General features: G+C 47.7%; 1 protein-coding gene across 2 annotated transcripts in view; it reads left to right on the top strand.

The window, feature by feature from the left end:
- The window catches only part of NEURL4 (neuralized E3 ubiquitin protein ligase 4), a 38,506-nt gene that overhangs the window by 626 nt on the left and 16,656 nt on the right, over positions 1–21,224 (top strand). Inside the window, exons 2-10 of one of the 2 annotated variants that reach the window (XM_042473560.1) lie at positions 10,548–10,926; positions 12,666–12,731; positions 14,910–15,193; positions 16,463–16,574; positions 17,641–17,729; positions 17,864–17,936; positions 19,073–19,340; positions 20,423–20,604; positions 21,052–21,137. In XM_042473560.1, the coding sequence (XP_042329494.1) occupies positions 10,548–10,926; positions 12,666–12,731; positions 14,910–15,193; positions 16,463–16,574; positions 17,641–17,729; positions 17,864–17,936; positions 19,073–19,340; positions 20,423–20,604; positions 21,052–21,137 (1,539 nt within the window). Of the gene's footprint in view, positions 1–10,016; positions 10,078–10,547; positions 10,927–12,665; positions 12,732–14,909; positions 15,194–16,462; positions 16,575–17,640; positions 17,730–17,863; positions 17,937–19,072; positions 19,341–20,422; positions 20,605–21,051; positions 21,138–21,224 lie in introns of those variants that run through there. The other variant, XM_042473561.1, reaches the window with a different exon arrangement.

The raw sequence follows: 21,224 nt of genomic DNA, 5'->3' as shown, positions 1-21,224 counted from the left end.
AGCACCCTTTCACCCTTTCACACTACAAATCACACATATACAGCGCGACTGCGTCATACGTGGGCGCGCCGTACGCGGCTGAGCATACGCGCTCACAGCCGCGGGGCGCACGCAGGCGGAAGGGCGGTGCGTCCCATTCAATTGAATGGCCGGCGCCCAGTTGAGCCCCGTGGCCGCCTTTGCACGAGCCCACATTGTTTATAAGGGGCTTGAGCATAGGCGGAATGCGCCTTACCGCGGGATCCAGAACGGATCCCTGCGAAGGCGAGGGCCCACTGTATAGTAACTAAATTCTACTTCAGCTGTCATGGCTGCATCTTGTGGAATTCTAGGATTTGTAGTTTGAAGAGACACTACGCGCTGTCTCACTGAGCATGCTAAATGCCTCATTTAAACGTGATCCTAAGAGGCCATAGATGGGAGCTGGCAGTGAAAGTGTAGTCACAGAACTAGACTTGTGGAGTGTGAAAGGGCCCCTGAAAACCCAGGAAGCCTACAGGCAAGATTGGAGCAAAAAGAACATGGCCTTCTCATTTGGTCCCATACTCCAGATTCAGAAGGCTACTGGTCATTATCCTCACATCCTCTCTGCCAGCCCAGTCCATCTCCAAAAGAAAGCCCCTGGAGGAAGAGACTGGCTGGCCCAGCTGGACAATCTCCAGTGTGAGTGGCTTGGCAGGTTTCTGGCAGCTTAGCAAAGACTGGGTGGGTCTCCATGAGGAGGGGAGTTGGGATCACACTGCCCTAGAGTACTCTGAGAAATGTAGGGTGAGGAGGAAGAAAAGGGGATGGACATAGATATGCCCCCCCCCCAGCAACAAAAGTGTGTGTCAGTTTTGAGGTCAACCATGTATGTTTATATGTATTTCAGGTGTGTATATGGTCTTCTAATGTATTTTTAGAAATTTAATGTTTTGAACTTCATACATTGTTCCTTAAATCTTCATTTATTGTCTTTTTACATGCTTTGTTATTGTTTTAAATTTGTATTGTGTTCAAATACGTATATTGTCTGCCTCCTTGAGTCCCATTATCAGAAGAAAACGTACAGTGGTACCCCGCGGGTTAACGAATTTAATTCGTTCCGCGGCGCCGTTCGTAACCCGAAAGATTTCGCAACCCGAAAAAGCCATAGCCGCTAGCGCTGGAAAGCCGTGATTTCGTGCGAAAAAAAGCGCCGAAAAGCACCAAAATTTTTTCGTAAGCCAAAAAAAAACTACCCGGAACAGTTTTTTTTCCTATTATTTTTTTCGTATCCTGGAAATTTCGTAACGCGGTCATTTCGTATCCCGGGGGTACCACGTAATATAAATGAAGGAAATGTTGTGTTGGTTGTTTGTGTAGGGTCTCAAATCCCGCCACAAGGTTTGCAAGTAGGTGATGGTGGGTTATCTTGCAAGTAGGTGATGGGCTTACAGGCCCGTACCTGGCATATAGGCCCAGGAGAGGCCCTTTAAAAAGCACAGGAAAGACCAAGCCACTGACCATGGGGAGAAGTTGCGCTCTATGCTCCCTGGAGGTCTCAGGACACTCTTAGGGAGGTTGCCTAAGGCCCATGGGCGCACTTTCATCATCCTGGTTTACTCCCCTTTTGAAGCCAATACACTAGGAAAGCCCACCAGATGTACAGAGCACCCTTCTCCTCCAGCAGTTATTCCTCCGATAACATTGGGAAAGGTGAAATGACAAAGATGGTTCCCACCATGTGCTGAGGAAAGCATTTAATCTGAGGGGAAAGCAGCTAGTATCCTTCCAGTATCTCAGATATTATGAGAGTTCAACTACTGAAGAACTGAAATCCAGCAGAGTGGCTCCTCTTTTTGGCCGAGGGACCGGAAATCTGCTTTAGTTTTAGAATAAGACTTTTCAGTAGCTGTCCAAGGTCCTGAACTGTTTTTGGGATTACTGCTTCTAACATTTGGGCAGTAACCCCAAAACAGGGGTTTCAGACACACGCACAACACCAGGCACCATTGCCAGCAACCCACAAGACCCCCTATGTTGTTTTCCAGTAAAGCACCCTCTTGCCCACCGGCCTCCATCCTGGAGTCAAGCCACCTACATTTCCTCATCATTCAGACCAGCCAACACAACTTCCCTGGCTCAGATCATCTACAGGTCCACATAAGTTGGGAGCAAACTTGGATGTTAAAAAAAAAAACCTTTGGGATGATGAGGGCCCACGTTTTTTCAGCCAGCAAGGCCAGGTGCCAAGCTATCTGGGCAGTTCTAATCCAAAATAAAAAACATCCCCACTAAGCTCTGGTTGGGTGTATCCCATTAGAGAAGGGAAGGGCAATATATACCGTAGAAGAGACTTTAATCCTTCTCCAGATCTTCTCCGAAATGCCAGCTGGGGATGGCTCATCAAGGTGTTTCAGTTCAGGCAAAGCCTGAGAGGACTGTGAAGTATTCTTTCTGGAAGAGGAAAAGAGAAGACACAGGATTCGAGGGGCAGGATAGCCAGATATATCTGTATTGGGCTTCCTTTTTCAATGAATTTCAAATGAAAAGAAAAGAGATTCCATCTAAACATTAGGCAGTGTCTCACGACTGGCTGAAGTTCATCCCGTTGCATTGGCCACTTGCTGATCAGATTTGGGGATGGGGAGTGGCAGGGGGAGAAAGAGGCCTTTCCTTATCTAGCTACGCTGTATCCAGTTTCCACTGACTCTATAAGGTGAGTTATGGCCGCAAGGAGCTCTTATCCATCCCCCGGAATTAACGCATCTCAGAATTCTAAGCACCTTACCAAAACTAGAGATCCCGGGACTATTGTCATGACAGTTAAAGTAGATCAAAACGCTATAAATATTTAGAGTAGCAGAGCCATACATTGTCTGCCCCTGGGGCTATTTAAGCAGAGAATTCTAAGTACTTTTTTTTTCCAAGATACCAGGATGCAACAGGATGAACTCATAGTAGTTTAAAGAGATATGAAATTGCATAAACTGGGTAATGCAGATACACTAATTGTGACAGGTTCTTCTGCGCAAGGAGCATGGAATTCCTCTGTAGACCAAGAGAAGGTACTTACAAACACTTACGTACTCATGTACTCAGATACACCACCTGCCAGTTCTCACCTTCGGGTCACTTTGTTCCTTCTCTTCCTGTGAAATGTCACAGCAACTCGGGAGCACCGTCTTCTGCTAGGAGGGATCTTGAGTGTTGCTTCAGTGTCACACAACACGGGCCAAGGCATGCAGGGTTTCAAGCTGTCCTGGCTGATGTAAGTCCCCATGAAGAAGGGCCACAAGTGTGCGGATCTTCAAACCTGCAGGGTGAACAGTTAAGAAATCCTGAGATTTTGCTGCTCCCAGCTTGTCATCAAACCAAAGCATTATTGGAAGGCCTGGAAGATTGTAACAAGCTCTGACAGACTCAAGATATGAGAAGTCAAAGCATCTAGAGCTTGGGAAAAAGTAATTTTGGACCGTACACTAGTTGGAGGATCTGGGCACATGCTTTTGAGAGTTCATGCCAATTGAAACAGAGTTGGCAGGGGAGATGATCCTTTTTTGGACTGTGACTCCAGAATGCCCAGCCAGCATGACTATTGGCTAAAGAGGAAGAGGTAAGGGCTCTGAATGCTTCCTCTTTTTTGTTTGGAAGCTTTCAGAGCCCCTGTCTCTTTCCCTCTTAGCCAATAGTCATGCTGCTGGGGCATTCTGGAAGTCACAGTCCAAAAAAGGATCATCTCCCCTGCCAACTCTATTTCCAATTGGCATGAACTCTCCAGAACTTTGATACATAGAGAAGAAGAAAGAGAACTTTCCTAGTTACAAAAGAACTCAATATCCTAGAATCCTAGAGATGGAAGAGATCCAAGGGCCATCCAATCTCACCTCATTCTGCCATGGAGGAATACACCATCACAAGCACTTCCAACAGATGGCCATTCAGCCTCTGCTTAAAAACCTCTAAATAAGAAAACTCTACTACCCCTCAAAGGGAGCAGTGTCTTCCACTGTCAAACAGCAATTACTCAGAAACTTCGTCCTAATGTTGAGGTGGAATCTCTTTTTCTGGTAGTTCTTGAATCCATTGCTCCATATCCTATCTCGGAGCAGCAAAAAACAAGCTTGTTCCATCCTCAACATGACACCTTTTCAGATACTTATTGTGTCTCCGTCTCCTCTTACCCTCTCTTCTCTACATTAAACATACCCAGCTCCCTAAGCTGTCCCTCATAGGATATGAATACTTGAAACAAAGCCTTATCAAACCCTGGAAATGTCTCAGCAGACATTTTGGACAATAACTCCCAGAATCCCTGACTTCTAGCTGGAATAATGGGAGGTGTGGTCAAAAGCATCTACAAAGAGAAAGTGGAGGAAGGCAGTTTTACCACAGAGGGGGGAGAATGACCCTGGGACCTTCCATGTCAAATCCCTGTGCTGCACCACTCAGCCCTTGACAATCCATCAGTTTACCTATAAAAATATTCATGCTCTACCCTATATCTTAGGATGTGAGCTTTTGAGGCCATAATTTTCATTCAACTTCACACATGTGTTGTTGATGTTGTCACGTGCCTTCAAGCCAGCTTCAACTAATGCCAACCCCTCCTAAGAGCTTTATCAGCAAGGTTTTGTGCAGAGGAGGTTGCCATTTCCTTCCTCTGAGGAACACAGCAGACTAGGTTTGTGTGGCTGAGGGGGGATTCGAACCCTGGTCCTCCCAGAATCCTAGTCAAACACTCAAACCAGAAGCCTAGAACTCATGAAAATGAACTTTTCCAAGCTCGGGGAAGAGCCAGGGACTGATGAAACACAACGGTTTACAAGCCCCCCCCCCCCACCAATATTGGCTGAGGTGGTTCTGGGAGATAAGTCCAGAAAGTTTTCTTTAAAGCTTTAGGAAGAAAGAGCCTGTGGCCAAAGAGACTCTTGGCTTTACATCTCTCACTCACCAGCAGTATTTGCTTTCTTGGGCAGCTGGGCCAGAACCTGGCAGATGCTGGGAAATGGCAGGCGGAGAAGCAGCCAGCTGAGCGAATCCAGTACCACCGGTGGCAGGTCCGGCGCCGGCTGAGCCAGGCGCACTGCCAACTGCGGTGCCAAGAATCTTCCGCAGTTAAGCCGCTTCCTATTCCAGACCAGCCAAGGGGATCCCGGAAGCCATCATGGACTGATATCCTGGGAGAAGAGTGGTTATTATCAACAAGAATCAATTGGACCTACTGAGAAAATGTGTCCCAAAAGAGGCATCTGATTCAAGTTTAACAAGTTAACATTTTATAGACTGTTAACTTACATAATCCCTTGGCAATATGCACCAGTTCAGAGAAGCCATTTGGCAAGAGCCTGAAACTATCCTAAGCAATGGGAAAAGAGAGGGACCTTCACTCACTTACTCACCAGGAGGCTACCTCAGCAGTGAATCCAGCCTTGAATCTCCCTCTGGGACATCGAAGCTAAGCAGTGGAACATATTCCCCCCTAAAATGAATTAAGCACAAGTCGAAGAAAGACACTGCCCATTCCAAAATCAAAAGAAAACAGAGAGGAAGGAGCCCTTCTCCTCTGTCCCACCATCCCTCTGGGACATCTCCAGGAGTGTGACACAGGGCCTTCTCAGTGGCTGCTTCCAGCACTCGGACTCCTTTGTTAGAGAGAACAAACTAGCCCCCCAAATACAATGGCCTCCATATACCCCTCTTCCCATCTTCAGGATTCGATTCCACCACTCCACCCAACCTGCAGATGGCAAAAAATGTGCCTTTCCAAACTGCAGGACTGCATAGGATGCATCCTATATGGGGCAATGGAACATGGAATAGTCGTTCTATAGTCATCTAATGTGAAAGGCCCCCAGTATGATGCAGAGGATTTTCCCTACAGATCTAGGGGAAGAGTGTTGGCGATGGGGCCTGGAGCTGATGGATCTGCCTTTGGGTGGAAGGGTTGATGCCGGGTCAGTAGTTTTGGGAATCACTGACCACCCACCTGTGCGCTGAGGCTGCCACGAAGCTCTGAGCAAGGTTCGGCCTTCGCAGCTGACTGAGTCTGCCAACGGAGAGAGGCAAGGAGTCAGAAAGCTAAAGGGATCCCCCAATTTCTTCAGTGCTTCCCACAGTTCTCTCCTGGGTCTCCCCCCACTTCAAAGCCCCCAACGCTAACACAGTTCACAGATTCCTTCTTCAGTCCCTGCAGTAACTGGAAGGAAACGAGACAAGACACCCAGAACTAGTTCCTATCTCTGTTACTCCACCTAAAGCCTCCCATTCACACTTACAGAGTCCCTCATCCACCTTCCGGAGGATTGCAAGGAAACCGTTGCAAGTTCTCAACAGCTAGAAATGCCCCCCCCCGCCTTGGACTGCAACTTATTTACTTGTTTATTGGGGTATTTATCTTTCTCCCCCCCCCCCGCGGCTTCAGCCCCAAAGGCTCCCAGAGTGGCTCAGGGTCATTAGGCTTTAATTAGACCGTTCCCTGCCCTAGAATCTAAAAAGCCATGACACAAAAGGAGAAGGGAAGCTCCTCTGCGGCTCCCCTAAAACCTCCTTCCAGCCTCTCAGGTCCAAAACGCACTGCAGAAATAACCCAGTTTGAGACCCCTTTACCTGCCCTGGCTCAATGCTGGGGAATTCTGGGAAGTGTAGTTTTGTGAGACATTGAGCCTTCTCTGTCAAGAGCTCTGGGGCCACAATGAACTACCCTTTGCAGCATTCCCTCGCCCGGAACCGGGGCAGTTAAAGCGATCTCAAACGGTTGTTTCTTTCTGCAGTGTGTTTGGATGGGAAGTCCCTCTTTTCGGACTACAACGCCTAAAGCCCCTTCCTTCCAGCCTCTCACCAGATTCCCTCAACCCTTCCCGAGGAACCTGGAGGTAAACTGTGTCAACAAGGCATATCCAGTGCTAGCTAGGAAACATCCCCTTTTTGGACTACAACTCCCAGAACTCCCTCCCCTCCATGCCTCCCCCTCTTCTCCGCCCCTCTTTCCTCCCCTCTTCCGGCACAGACCCACTTGGACGAGGACAAGCCCTCTGCCCCTCCAGCCACCAGCTCCCCCAACATGAACATCCCTCCTTCCTGGGCCTGAGCCGGCCCTCCCTCCCGGTCCGCCAGCAAGGCATGCGCCCTCTTCTCTGCGCTCCGCTGCACGGACCTCCCCCCGCCCTCCCTCTCCTCCCGCGGCGGGCGCCGCCATCTTCCGGAGCAGGAGAGCCGGTTTTCCTCTTCTTTTCTTTCCTTCGCTTCGCTCAAAGGGCTACAAGAGCTCTCTTTTACGAGGTGTTTTTACTCATATTGTAAGCCGCCTCGATCCATCCAATAAAATTATTATTATTATTATTATTATTATTAGTGAACCGTCTCTTTAATTTCAGAGCTTTTAAATTGCCACGATTTCCCCCTTTGTCCCAAAAGAACAGACGTTTCTCTGCAGAGAAGAAACAGGGACGTTGTTATTATTAGTAGTAGTATTATCATTAGAACTCTCTCTAATCAGAGCTTTTGTGATTCACGACATTTTCCGCCGCCGTAAAGCACTCCTGGACCGGAGCAGTTCTTCCCTGTCGTAAAGCGCGAAGCCTGAGGCTGCCGGCCGGCGTCTCTTGCGTGCGTGCCTACGTCGTGCGCGTGCGTGTTCGCTGCGGCCGTCAAGCAGGGCCCCCATGCCCTCCGCCGTCAAGCGCGGCCGAGGTGCGCGCGGGGGTGCTGTGCCGCCGGGGCCGCGCGGCGGGCGGGCGACGGAGGATGCTGGGCGCGGCGGAGGAGGAGAGGAGGAGAGGGAGGCTCCGGCTCCCGCTGCGGCTCCCCCGCCGCCTCGGTCCCGGGCCCGGCGCCTCCCCCGCCGTCCTCGCCTTCGCCCTCGCTGCTGCTGCTGCACCCGCGGACGGGGCGCCTGGTGACGGTGACGGGGGCGGCAGGACGGCGTCTCGGCGCAGCCGGGGCAGGAGTTCAACCACGGGCTGGTCCTCAGCAGGGAGCCCCTCGGCCCCGGAGCCCTCTTCACACCGTCCGCATCGACAGGAAGGTCAGGCAGAGAGAGGCCCAAGACTCTTTCATGGGCATGGGGCCAGGGAGGGACTCCCCGCCGGGCAGAAGGGGCTGCAGGGGAGGCGGCTGCCTGGGCCGCGAGGCGAGAGCTGGGCGGAAGTGGGCAAGGGGCAGCCAGGGCCGTGCTGGGAATATGCATCCATCAAGGGGAGTCATAGTGCCCCTCTGTCCTGCTCTGGTCAGGCCCCACCTGGGATCGTCCTGGGTCCAGTTCTGGGCAACACCATTCAGAAAAGACATTGAGAAACTGGAGCCCTGTGTCCAAAGGAGGGAGACTAAAATGGGGAAGGGTCTGGAAACCATGGAGCCCTCTGAGGAAGGACTCGGGGAGACGCTGGGGATGTTTAGCCTGGAGAAGAGAGGGTTAAGAGGGGATAGGAGAGCCCTGCTTCAATACTTGAGGAGGAGGGAGCAAGCCTTTTTTCCTGCTGCTCCAGAGACTAAGACCCAATGGAGCAATGGATGCAAGCTCCAGGAAAAGAGATCCCAGCTCAACATTAGGAATAATAACCATAATATCATGCATTTATACCTTCTTCCTCTCCTACGGATCCAGGCGGGATTACAACCTGAAAAGACACTTAGTACAATTTACAGCCAACACAACAATAAAGTACTAACACTGAATTTACCAAGAATTCCTATTAGTTCTCTAAAAATTACAGTCCGTCTATTACCCAACAATCAGAGTCACGGAAGAGCAGCCGTCATAACCTTTTCATATGGAATAAGCCCTCCAGAAGAGATCCGTTTTGAGTGCCTTCTTAAAGGCCTCTAAGGTAGCAATGAGATGGATCTCTTCCGGTGGGTCATTCCATAATCTTGGGGCTGCGGCAGTGAATGCTTTATGCAAAGTTGTCATTAACCTGGTATTATAATATTCTAGAAAGAACTTCCCAGATGTCCTGAGAGTGTGGGACGGATCATGTAGGGAGAAGTGCTCCCCTAAGTAACTCAGGCCCAAGCCATGTAGGGCTTTAAAGGTAATAACCAACACCTTGTATGGCACCCGGAAGCTAATTGGCAGCCAGTGAAGAGATTTCAGTATTGGTGTTATATGGTCAAACCTAGATGTTCCAGTGACCAATCTGGCTGCTGCATTTTGAACCAATTGAAGCTTCCGAATTTGGTACAAGGGTAGCCCCAAGTAGAGTGCATTGCAGAAATCTAACTGGGAGCTTACCAGGGCAAGTACCATGGCTTCCAGGTCCTTTTGGTCCAAGTAGGGAGGCAGTTGGCGTATCAGCCGAAGCTGATACCTGATAGGAAGAGCTGTTTGATAGTAGAAGATGCTGCCTCAGAGTGTGATGGAGTCTCCTTCCTTGGAGGTCTTTAAGCAGAGGCTGGAAGGCTATCTGTCAGGGATGCTTTGATTTGGATTTCCTGCATGGCAGAATGGGGTTGGACTGGATGGCCCTTGTGGTCCCTTCCAACTCTATGATTCTATGAGTAGGTTTGGGGATGCGTTTGTGCGCAGAAGGGGACCAGAAGAGAGACCAACTGGGGTACAAGGGAGTAGGGGTAGAGGGAAAGTATAGGGGGGCTTTATGGGGGTGAGGGAGGAAAAAATGGGGTAGAAGAGGGGCAGGTTCTGAGGTGCTTGTATGTACAGAGGATGGTTGGAGGAGAGGCTATATGGGGTACAAAGGGGTAGGGAGAGGGAGGATGGCCGAGGTTTTATGGGGTGAAGTAGAAACAGCTGGGGTAGAAATAGGGGAAAGAGAGGGGTAGGTCCTGAGGTACTTGTCTGTGCTATGGGGGGCTAGAGGAGAGGCTGTCTGGGGTGCAAGGGGGTCAGGAGAGGGGGAAAGACTGGGGTTTTGTGGGGGCAAGGGAGGAACTATTAGGGTACAAGTGGAATAAGGAGGGTAGAAGGTTTTGAGTTACGCTTATGCACAGAAGGTGACTAGAAGAGAGGCCAGCTGGGGTACAAGAGGGGTAGGCAAAGATAAAAAGGATTGGGGTTTTATAGGAATGAAGGAGGGTAGAAGTGGGGTAGAAGAAGAGACCTCTATGAACTTATGGACAACACAGACGTGGTAGAAGAAGGGCTTGTCCATGAAGAAGGTACTTAGGAAGTACAGTATTATGATTGATTATTAACTCCTTCTTTCCGTTGGGATGGAAGGAACTCTGAAGGCAATAGCCATAGGTAGACTCACCAGAGCACAATTTCAAAGCAGTACTGCTTAGAACATGCCACACAAACTGATGATAATCCATTGATTCCTCTGTGAAAGGTGTATACAGTCCGACCTCTTTATCCATAGATTCAACTGTCCATGGCTTGAAAATAGTTTTTAAAAATAGATTCCCAAAAGCAAACCTTAATTTTCCCATTTTATATAAAGGACATCATTTTACTACACTATTGTATATAAGGGGACTTGAGCATCTGTGGATTTTGGTGTCCACAGGAGGAGACCCTGGAACCGAACTGCAGCAGACACCAGGGGCCCACTGTATCCCAGTTGGCCATTTGCCTCCAACTCCATCACCACCTCATCTTTCTTTCTTTTCTTCTTCCACTCCTGCAGGTGAATTCCTGGAGCGGATCTATTGAAATTGGGGTGACGGCCTTAGACCCCAACCACCTTGACTTCCCCAGCAGTGCCACTGGGCTCAAGGGGGGCTCCTGGATCATTTCGGGCTGCTCGGTGCTGCGGGACGGCCGCTCCATCTTGGAAGAGTATGGCCAAGACTTGGACCAGTTGGGCGAAGGCGACCGGGTGGGCATCCAGCGCACGGCCAACGGGGAGCTCCGCCTGTGGGTCAACGGTCAGGACTGTGGTGTGGCAGCCACGGGCATCCCCTCCCGGGTCTGGGCGGTGGTGGACCTCTATGGCAAGTGTACCCAGATCACCGTGGTGCCCGACGACGCGGACGAGGCAGAAGAAGGGCTTGTCCATGAAGAAGGTACTTAGGAAGGATTATAATTGATTATTGTGGTTTAAAACAGATTATTGTAGATTAAAGCAGGTCAATTGAGAGTTGCTAGGTCCTGAGGTGATTAAAATGCATGTCCTGTAATCTAGTGAGGAACCTGTCAAATTTACTCTTTTTGCACCATAAGTTCTAGAATTTTTTTTTTTGGGGGGGGGGGAGATTTATTCTAGAAAAATAAAGATGTTAAGGTTGTCCTTTTGTAGACCAGTGATTCCCAAACTCTCATCTTCCAGGTGTTTTGAACTTCAGCTCCCAGAATCTTCAGCTAACTTGGCCAATGTTCTGGTCTTCTGGGAGCTACAGTCCAAAACACTTGGAAGGCCAGAGTTTGGGAATCTCTGTTCTAGACAATTTGCAGCCTATTTCTTGCCTCCTCTGTGCTCTCTCCTTGTGGTAGACAGATGTATAGGTTGAGGCCAGACTGCCTGGAAGATTATGTTTCCCTAGACAACCTGCCTGAGTTTTAAAGTCTTCAGAGGAGAGGGCTTTCTTTCAGTCCCACCACCATTGGATGTACATCTGGTAAAGACTCAGGAGAGAGATTTTTTGGTGGCTGCTCCCAGGTTATGGGATTCTCTTCTGAGAGAGGCTTGGTTAGCTCCCTTTCTACTCTCTGTTCACTAGCAGGCAAAGCCCTTCTTTTTTAAACAGCTTTTACCTGATTAAAGTACAGTGGATCCTTGTTATACGCTGGGGTTTGGCTCCAAGATCCCCCGTGTATAACAAAATCCGTGTATACTCAAGTCCCATTAAGTATAATGACATAGCAAAATGGTGTCCCTAATAAAAAATGGAACATCAAGGTAAATTTATACTTTTTTGGAACATTTTCAAACCGTGTATGCTTAAATCCGTGTATAAAAAATCTGTGTATAAGAAGGGCCGACTGTAATGCAATGGTTGTGCTGAGTCTTAATATGTACAGTTAGCCCTCTGTATCCACAAATTCTTTATCTACAGATTCAACCATCCATAGTTTGAAAATATTCCAAAAAGATGTAATTTCCCCAAAAAGTGATTTTCCTATTTTATACTTGTGCATCTTCAAGGAACATGCTTTTACTATGCTATTAGATTTAATGGGACTTGGGCATCCACTGATGTTGTTATCCATGGGGGATCCTGGAACAAAGCCACAGCAGATACCAAAGGCCCACTGTAATAGGTTTTAATGTTCTTTGAACTGTTCTGAATTAACGTTTTCATGTGGATTTGCTTAATGCTTTTTAGATTTTGTGTTCAGATCGTTTTCACTGGGCCTGGACAGACAGTCCAAAATAAAGCTGCTTCGGGTCACTTTGGAGGTATGCTGTTTAAATGACACATTCAATTTAAGAGGCCAGAAGCTGCGCTCAAATCCTTAGGAGTGGAGCATGGCTTTGGCACAGCTTCTGGCCTCTTAGAAGGCATGCAGCATTTAAACAGCATACCTCCAAAGTGACTTGAAGCAGCTTTATTTTGGCCTGTCTGTCCAGGCCCACTGTTTTACTTTAACATGCATTTTAAGCCCTTCTGGGTCCCATATGAGGGGAAAGCAAGATATCAATTAAATAAATTGATTTGGTGGGTGGCAGCAGAGTGGACTTTTTCCAGCTCTGTGATAGCTTTGGAGACACCTATGAGATGTGCTTCAGGAAAATTGCCATTGCTGTTGTAAAAGGGTGCTCATTTTCCCTTTCTATTCCTCCATCACCACCTCCACTCCACAGTCCTGGACTCGCCATGCAACCAGAACCGACCAGATAAGTTTCCCAACAGTCTGGAGTCAGAAAATGGTGAGTGTCCCCTCCATTCTCCTCCTTTCTTTGGTGATGGGCAGAATAAATGGCACAGTTTAACAGAAAGGCAGGGCTTGCATTCAAATGCAGAACATGGGATTGGGGAGGTGCAAATTCTCTAGCAAGCCATTTCACCCTTTGTACTCATCATTCCACATGTCTGGGGTCTATGTGCTATATTCCATTTTTAAAAGAAAATTGTATTGAACATATAAAAACAAACAAAACATAATCACCTAAAATTACATTTGAATGCATTCTCTCCACTTAACACATAACAGCATAACAGATTCATCATCTATCATTTACCAAACATCTTTCTCCACTTTCTTTAAACATCCGTCTCCTTTAATTCTTTTTTCTATATCCTTCCATTCTTCTCCTATATTTTTCTACCCTAATGCTCATTCCAACTTTCCCTTCACTCCCTCCTTTCTTTACTCTCTTCTTCTCTTTATCACTTTGCCCCATACTCATACTTTGACTTACTCAAATCTTCATACACTTACACATACCTTCTCTCTACCTGCCAATATATTTTCTCATCCTTTCTTTGATTTTCTTTATCAGTATCATAATTTTCTGAACTTTATCTACTATCAAGTATAACACAATCCTACTATATCATTTCTTAGAATCATAGAATCACAGAATCGTAGAGTTGGAAGAGACAGCAAGGGCCATCCAGTCCAACCCCCTGCCATGCAGGAAATCTCAATCAAAGCATCCCCGACAGATGGCCATCCAGCCTCTGCTTAAAGATCTCCAAGGAGGGAGATTCCACTACACTCCGAGGAAGGAGTGTGTTCCACTGTCGAACAGCCCTTACTGTCAGGAAGTTTCTCCTAATGTTGAGGCAGATTCTCTTTTCCTGCAGCTTGCATCCATTGCTCCATTGGGTCCTAGTCAGAAAACAAGCTTGCTCCCTCCTCAATGTGACATCCCTTCAAATATTTGAACAGGGCTATCATATCACCTCTTAACCTTCTCTTCTCCAGGCTAAACATCCCCAGCTCCCTCAGTCGTTCCTCATAGGACATGGTTTCCAGACCCTTCACCATTTTAGTTGCCCTCCTTTGGACACGCTCCAGTTTCTCAGTGTCCTTTTTTAATTGTGGTGCCCAGAACGGGACACAATATTCCAGGTGGGGCCTGACCAAAGCAGAGTACAGTGACACTATTACTTCTCTTGGTCTAGACACTATACTTTTATTGATGCAGCCTAAAATTGCATTTGCCTTTTTAACTGCCGCATCACACTGTTGACTCATCTTATAACTGATACCTACAAACTTTGGCCCATTACAGATGGGCCTTAAAGTCCACGCTCTGTGCGTGCTAGGGTTAGAAAGGGGCGTCCTTTCTGGACGCCTCTAACCCTAGCACGCGCGGAGCACACACAAAATGGCTGCGGCCATTGCACACGGCCGCCGCCATTACAACTTCACGACCGCACCGCCTCTATATGGGGCGGCGCGGACGTGACATCGTCATGCTGCGCCAGGGCACATAGTGCGCTCTTTCCCTGGCCGCAAAAGGAGCTCCGAAACGGAGCTCCTTTTGCCGTTTGCGTCACTGGGCGCAGCCTTCAGACAGCTGCACCCAACGATGCAGAGGAGAAAGGGGCCAAGCGGCCCCTTTCTCCTCCTCCCCACCGCCGCGGGGTGTCCTTGGGGCTTGAAGCCCCAAGAACACTCCTTTCCAGGCCTCAGGGAAGGCGCCTTTTGCCGCTTCCTCGCAGCCTGGAAAGCGGCGGATCGGGGCCTCAGCAGCTGCCGCTCTGGCCACAGAGGCCCCGATCCAGTGGGGAAAGGGGTGGGTGCAGGCCACCGCTTTTCAGCGGTCTGTAACGCACCTTTGTTCCTCCCAAATTCACTATTTATGTTCCATATTCCAAATCATATGTTCTAAATTCCCAAATTCAATATTTATGTTCCATATTCCAAATAGATCATCACAGCCTCTATGCCCATGCTGGCATCCAGAAGTGTGATACCATACAAGATAACTGGATATTGTGGGGATATCAGGACACTTACAAGAGTGTCCTGTTACCCTGTTTGGCTGGAAGCCCTGGACCAGTGTACTTCCCAGCTGGAAGAATATCTGTGCCATGTTTTTGGAATCCTTCCAAAACCCTTCAGTTTCCCCATTTTTCTCCCTTCCGGCCCACAGGATTCTCCAGCATGGAGCTGTCCGAGGTGGTGAGTAATGCCATCTTGTCGGCCTACAATGGGAGCTTGTTGAACGTCAACCTGGGCAGCCCGCCTTCTGACTCCACCCCCTGTGGAGCTCCACCCATAACCTCTAACGATGCGCTCCTCTTCCATGAGAAGTGCGGCACCCTCATCAAGCTCAGCAACAACAACAAGACCGCTGAGCGGAGGCGACCGCTGGACGAATTCAACAACGGCGTCGTCATGACCAACCGCCCCCTGAGGGACAATGAGATGTTTGAGGTAGGCGGGATGGTGGGGGACACAGGAAGCTACCTTGTGCTGAATTTGAATCTTGGTCTTACTGGCTCCGTACTCAGTTCAGCAAGGTTGGACATCATGGGGTACTGGAGTCTCTGTGGCCTTCAACCCCTCCACACTTCAAACCTTGAAAAAGGTGAATTGCTTTTCACTTCATGCAGTTATAATGCTATGATTTCACTTTAACTGCCATAGCAACATCCTATGGAACCCTGGGTTTTGTGGTTTTTCTTGTAAAAAGAACACTGCAGGGGGAAAGGTTTTAAAATGCACCATTTGCATCAACTTATGGCAGCCCTATGAATGAGACACCTTCAAGTCACCCTATCCTCAACAGCACTGCTCAGGTTCAGGGAGTATTTTGAATTTCCAGCCAGAGTGCTCTAGGACCTCCCTGAACTACAAATCCCAGGATTCCATAGGATGTTTAACCGCCATAGCAATGTCATAAGACTGCAAATGTACAGGTTGCAGGATTGCACTGTTTAACATTAGAACATTTTCATTTTTTCAAAGCTTGAAGTGGATTGTTGTTGGGTTTTATTGGAGGGGTTGCACTTTTGCCATTCTTTGTGACCCACTGAGTGTTCCAAGGCAGATGAATTCCTCCCTGACCCACAGCAGTTGTCTAACCCTGACCTGCACTGACTAGTGGGAATGAATCTCTGGGTTGTCTTTCTCAGCCCAACCTAGCTAGAAGTGCTGCTGCTGGACTAAGTCAGAGAACTTCGGTGTGTGAAGCTGTAATCCAAAGAAGTCCCTTCTCCAGTGTTCTGGAGTACAGCAGTTCCACAGTCCCCTGGCACAAGAGAGGTAGTTCATGGTCTGATGTGCACTGCAGAAATAATGCAGTTTGACACCGTTTTAACTGTCAGGGCTCAATGCTATGAAATTCTGTGTGAGATATTTAGTCTTCTCTGTCAGGCAGCTCTGGTGCCACAACAAACTACACATCCCAGGAGTCCATAACACTGAGCCAAGGCAGCTAAAGCAGTATCAAATTGCATTAATTCTGCTGTGCAGGTTAGACATGCATGAGGCCGGTATTTAGGGACTGCAGAGTGGAGTTTCTGTGTGGAATTCATTACATTTGTCTTGAGGCCTCAAGCCTTAAATCAAATTTCCTGAGTGTGGCATGTCCCCGTGTCCCTGCTCCCTGAAGTTTTGGGCTACACTTCCCAGGATTCACAGCCATGTAGGTCCTGTTCATGAAACTGCTAATGGTAAAGACTATTCTGCTTCTTTTTCCAGATCCGAATTGACAAATTGGTGGATAAGTGGTCAGGATCAATTGAAATTGGGGTCACTACGCATAATCCCAATAACTTGGAGTACCCAGCCACCATGACAAATCTGCGCTCAGGTAACTTCCTAGCCTGTGCTGGGTGGGGAAATGGGGAGAATTGGTGGGCAATGAGAGCTGAACTATGCTCCTGCCCCAGTATTTGCCTGACAACTTTTTTCCTTCTTTTACCAGGAATGTATTCTGTTCTTGATTTATTTAGATAAGACGCCTATCTCCCTTTTTCCCTGACTTCCCCCAACTTTCTGGACCCCTTTAGCAGCTAATTAGCCTATGATATTGTTACTGTAGTGCCTTGAAATCATTTCTGATTTATAATGACCCTAAGGCAAACCTATCACAGGATAAGGCTGCGCTGGGAATTGAACCCTGGTATCCCAGTGTCCTAGTCCAACACTGAAACCACTACACCACATTGACTCTCATAGTTATTCCCTTTCTGTTGTCTCTGCCTGTATCCCCTGCCCCCAGAGAACAGCATAAATTTCCAGTCCTAGGTCCTCTGTAAGATTTCTTTCTCATCCAAACTGACCTTTCATTGCCTTCACAGAAGACAGAATGTCTGTCTACATTTTGTTGCTCATGCTTCATCCTGACAATGTGAATACTGCATAATAATACTAGTTTTTGCCAATGACACACGCTTGTGAATATTGCATGATAATACTGCAGGTTTTGCCAGTGACACAGGGCAAGGCTTATGAGCAATGAGTCTATTGAGGAATGAAGTCAAAGGTGTCAGTAAGAGGGTGTGAGGAGTGTGGGCCACACTGGGTGAGTCCTCAAACGGGGGACGTCATCCAGTGTGCTGGTGGGAAGGAGTGCTGTCCATGTCCAACAGCTCTGCTGGGCAGGCGGTAAACAGCTCTGGAAGGCCTGAAGAGGCTATCGGGTAGCAAGAACTGCTCACCCACACCAGTGGCCAATTACTGTTGTAGAGAGGAAGGGTGTGAGTTTAAAAAATTATCCGCAGCAGGTGTCAAAGGTACTAGATACACCTCTTGAGTGAGATCCTTGATGATAAGCTTTGATGCTATCAAATGGAAAAGCCTGGATGGTTGGAAGGGTACCTGCTTCTGTTTCCCCTCTCTGACAGCCTTTTTCTTGGTGGTTCTCCCCTCCCCAGGAACCATCATGATGAGTGGCTGTGGCATCCTCACTAATGGCAAAGGAACAAGAAGGGAATACTGTGAGTTCAGTCTGGATGAGCTGCAGGTAAGCAGGACCTTCCTGTTCTGGTGCTTCTTTTCTCGCCACTGTGACTCCTGCCCCCAGTATGGGTGCCTCCTCAACTTCTTGTAATCCTCCCACCAGCACAAATGTCCCACACTACTTCTGTGTTTCCACAGGAGGGAGACCACATTGGCTTGACCAGGAAGTCCAACAATGCTCTTCACTTTTACATCAATGGTATTGACCAAGGTGGGCACACTCATGAGATCTAGAAACTTTTAAAGTAGAAACTATGGTGGTGATTTTCAAGATTAGAGCAATGGTGCAGGGCCATGCAAACTTGTGCATCTTCAAGAGAGGGGAGGGGTGGGTGGATCGGAGGCTGTTTCATAAACAGAAAAGAACAACATAGAATTCAGTCACTCTGATCCTGTCTCCCACCCCTGGCCAGCAGCAAACGTTTTCAGGACTAGGTTCTCTTTTCTCTTGGCCAAATGACCCTTCATTGCCCTCACAGAAGGTCGAGTGTTTGTCTACATTCTGTTGCTCACACCTTCTCCTTGAATGACTGCAATGTTTGAGAAAGTTCTGTAACATGGCTGCTTTTGTCATTGACAGAAAGGACAACATGGGGGGCTGTTCTTGGATTGGTTAGAACGGGTTACAAATGAACCATTCAGATGCAGAAATGGTGGTACAGGTTGAATCTCCCTTATCCAAAATGCTGGGCATCAAAATAGTTTTGGATTTCAGGGTTTTTGGATTTTGGAATATTTGTATGTAGATAATGAGAAATCTTAGAGATAGGACCGGAGTCTACACATAAAATTCATACAGTATATGTTTCATATACACCTTATACACAGAAGCTGAAGATAATTTTATACATAATATTTTAAATAATTTTGTGTATGAAACAATGTTTGTGTATACTGAACAATCAGAAAGCAAAGGTGTCACTATCTCACCGTCCCTTGTAGACAATTTTGGGGTATTTTGGAGTTCTGGGCAAAGGAGACTCAACCTGTATGTACATGAGGAGTTCTTTAACCTTTGGTCTTTCCAATGTTTTGGAGTTCCACAACTAAGGCTTCTGGGTTTGAATGTGGGTAAACTGGAGATTAGCAAAGAGAAGACGACAGAAGTTGTGTTGGGGAACATGCACAAAGGCAAAGATGGCCGACTCGGCAGTGATATTGAGATTGGGGCAAAGATGCGAGTCATGAAAGCTTAGCCGAGTGATTCAAGGTCCTTGATGGATCAGTATGGGTTGAAACTGTCTGGCCCTGTGTGATCCACTGTAAGGCCATTTGCTCTGTGTGGCTCTTCCCTTTCCCGTTTGTGGGGCCCGGGTCATGCTCCATTTGTTCCTCTTTTCCTTCCAGGTGTGGCCACCGCCCTCACCCCACTAGTTGTCTACGGTGTTGTGGATCTCTATGGAATGGCTGTCAAGGTCACCATTGTCCACAACCACAACCACAGTGACCGCCTTCGACGCAACAATGCTATCATGAGGGCCCTCTCTCCAGACGTGGGACGCCGTGCTATTGATGCTGTGGGGAATGAGCCGGAGCCAGAACGTCTCCTATTCCACCCAAATTGTGGGCAAAAGGCTGCCATCATCAATGAAGGACGCACTGCACTGCGGCCCCAGTATGTGTTTTATTCCCCCTTTTTCCTTCAGAATATGGTGTTTTCTTTATTTAGAGACTTACAGCTCTGGACCTGTTCTGCAGTTTGCCATCCTTCAGTCAAACTGCCTTTGTCTTCTCTGCCCCTATCCCATCCCCAACCAGCAGCAAACATCCCCTGGTCTAGTTCCCAGGCGCAGTTTCTCTCCTGGGGTGCCTCTATATTTGTAATATATTTGTAATAAATTGTATATTTGTAATAAATGCAGCTTGGCACCACTTTAAGTGTTATAGCCCCAACCTGTAGAATCCTAGGATTTGTAGTTTTACAAGCACTTTAGCCTTATCTACCCCGTACATTCCGCCTCGCACCCTCAGAACGTCTGGGCAGCAGCTACTGAAGGTGCCTGGGGTAGACTAGTCTCCACCACTCGGAGGACGTTTTCCATAGCTGCCCCAGCCCTTTGGAATGCGCTGCCCACAGAGCTCCGCTCGTCCACTACCCTGGCCCAATTTAGGAAGGACCTTAAAACCTTCCTATTCCAACAGGCATTCCCCGAGTAAATATCCTGTGGGCCTCCCTCCTCTCTTTCGTGGCCAAGAGGTTGGGCTTTGGGGCTTTATTGTTGGTTTGCTTTTAATGTGTTTTTATTGTAACTGTTTGTATTTTTAAATATGTTGTAAGCCGCCCTGATCGGAGGAAGGGCGGCATATAAATAAAAATTTTATTATTATTATTATTATTATCTGCTAAAGAGTGCTGTTGCCTCCCCAAACTACAAATATCAGGATTCTATAGGATAAAGACATGTCAGTTGGCCAAATTAACCTTTCAGTGCCTCATGGAAGGTAGACTGTGTCTGTTTTGTTGCCATTATCCTGACTGGCTGTAATGTTTGTGAATATTCCATGACATTACAGCCAAATTTGCTAGTGAGACAGAAGGAAGCGAAGACCATTTTTTGTTCTGTCTAGATAAAGACATCTGTGCATTTCTAAGTAGTGTTCCTCAGGTGGAACAGCCTGTCAGCCCTGGCTGCGTGGGTCCTCTGACTTTCATCATCTCCAGGACAATAATGAACCACCTTGTATCTCCTTCTGCAGTGCGACTGATGATTTCAATCATGGGGTAGTCCTGAGCAACCGGTCGCTCCGCAATGGTGAGGTATTCCAGGTGCGCATTGACAAGATGGTGGACAAATGGGCCGGCTCCATTGAGATTGGTGTCACCACCCACAACCCGACATACCTGCAGCTGCCTTCTACCATGACCAACCTGCGGTCAGGTGAGACCCCACGCCATCATCGCTGCTTCCCAGGGGATAGTGGCAGGAACGGCATTTTGACATTAAAGACAAGAATCTTTAACATCAATGACTTTTTAGACCTTTCTGACTTTTTCCTTGAAAAACTAGTTTGTTAATGTTAAACAAAAAGTTTTTAAAATCAGAAAACACTTTCTATGCTGTAAACAGTATATATTATCTGGGAGACAGTGGGGTTTGTGAAAAATAATCGCTTTCTGTGCTCATACATTGTTTTTATTGCCAACCCCTCCAAATCTGAGGCCTTTTGTGCAAATGCGTTTTTCACAAAAGACATCCTGAAGTGTGAAATATCTTGTACAGATTGACCATTTTCTTGAGGAGGTGTTTCACTAAGTCAAAACAGTCTTCCTCCCTTGGTGACAATAACTTTTTGGGGTGTTCCTTAAATCTGTTTCCTTTCCACAGGCACGTGGATGATGACAGGAAATGGGGTGATGCACAACGGAACAACCATCTTGGATGAATATGGACACAACCTGGACCGCCTGAAAGTGAGTTTGGTGGGAGCTGTTGGAAAGCAGGTAAAATCTATCTCTTGGTTGCATGAATGGGATCGGGGTTTAATTTGACAAGAGGTG

This window comes from Sceloporus undulatus, chromosome 6, assembly GCF_019175285.1.
Source record: "Sceloporus undulatus isolate JIND9_A2432 ecotype Alabama chromosome 6, SceUnd_v1.1, whole genome shotgun sequence".
Lineage (NCBI taxonomy): Eukaryota > Metazoa > Chordata > Lepidosauria > Squamata > Phrynosomatidae > Sceloporus > Sceloporus undulatus.
Note: the sequence above shows the minus strand (reverse complement) of the source record. Positions and strands in the feature narration are given on the sequence as shown.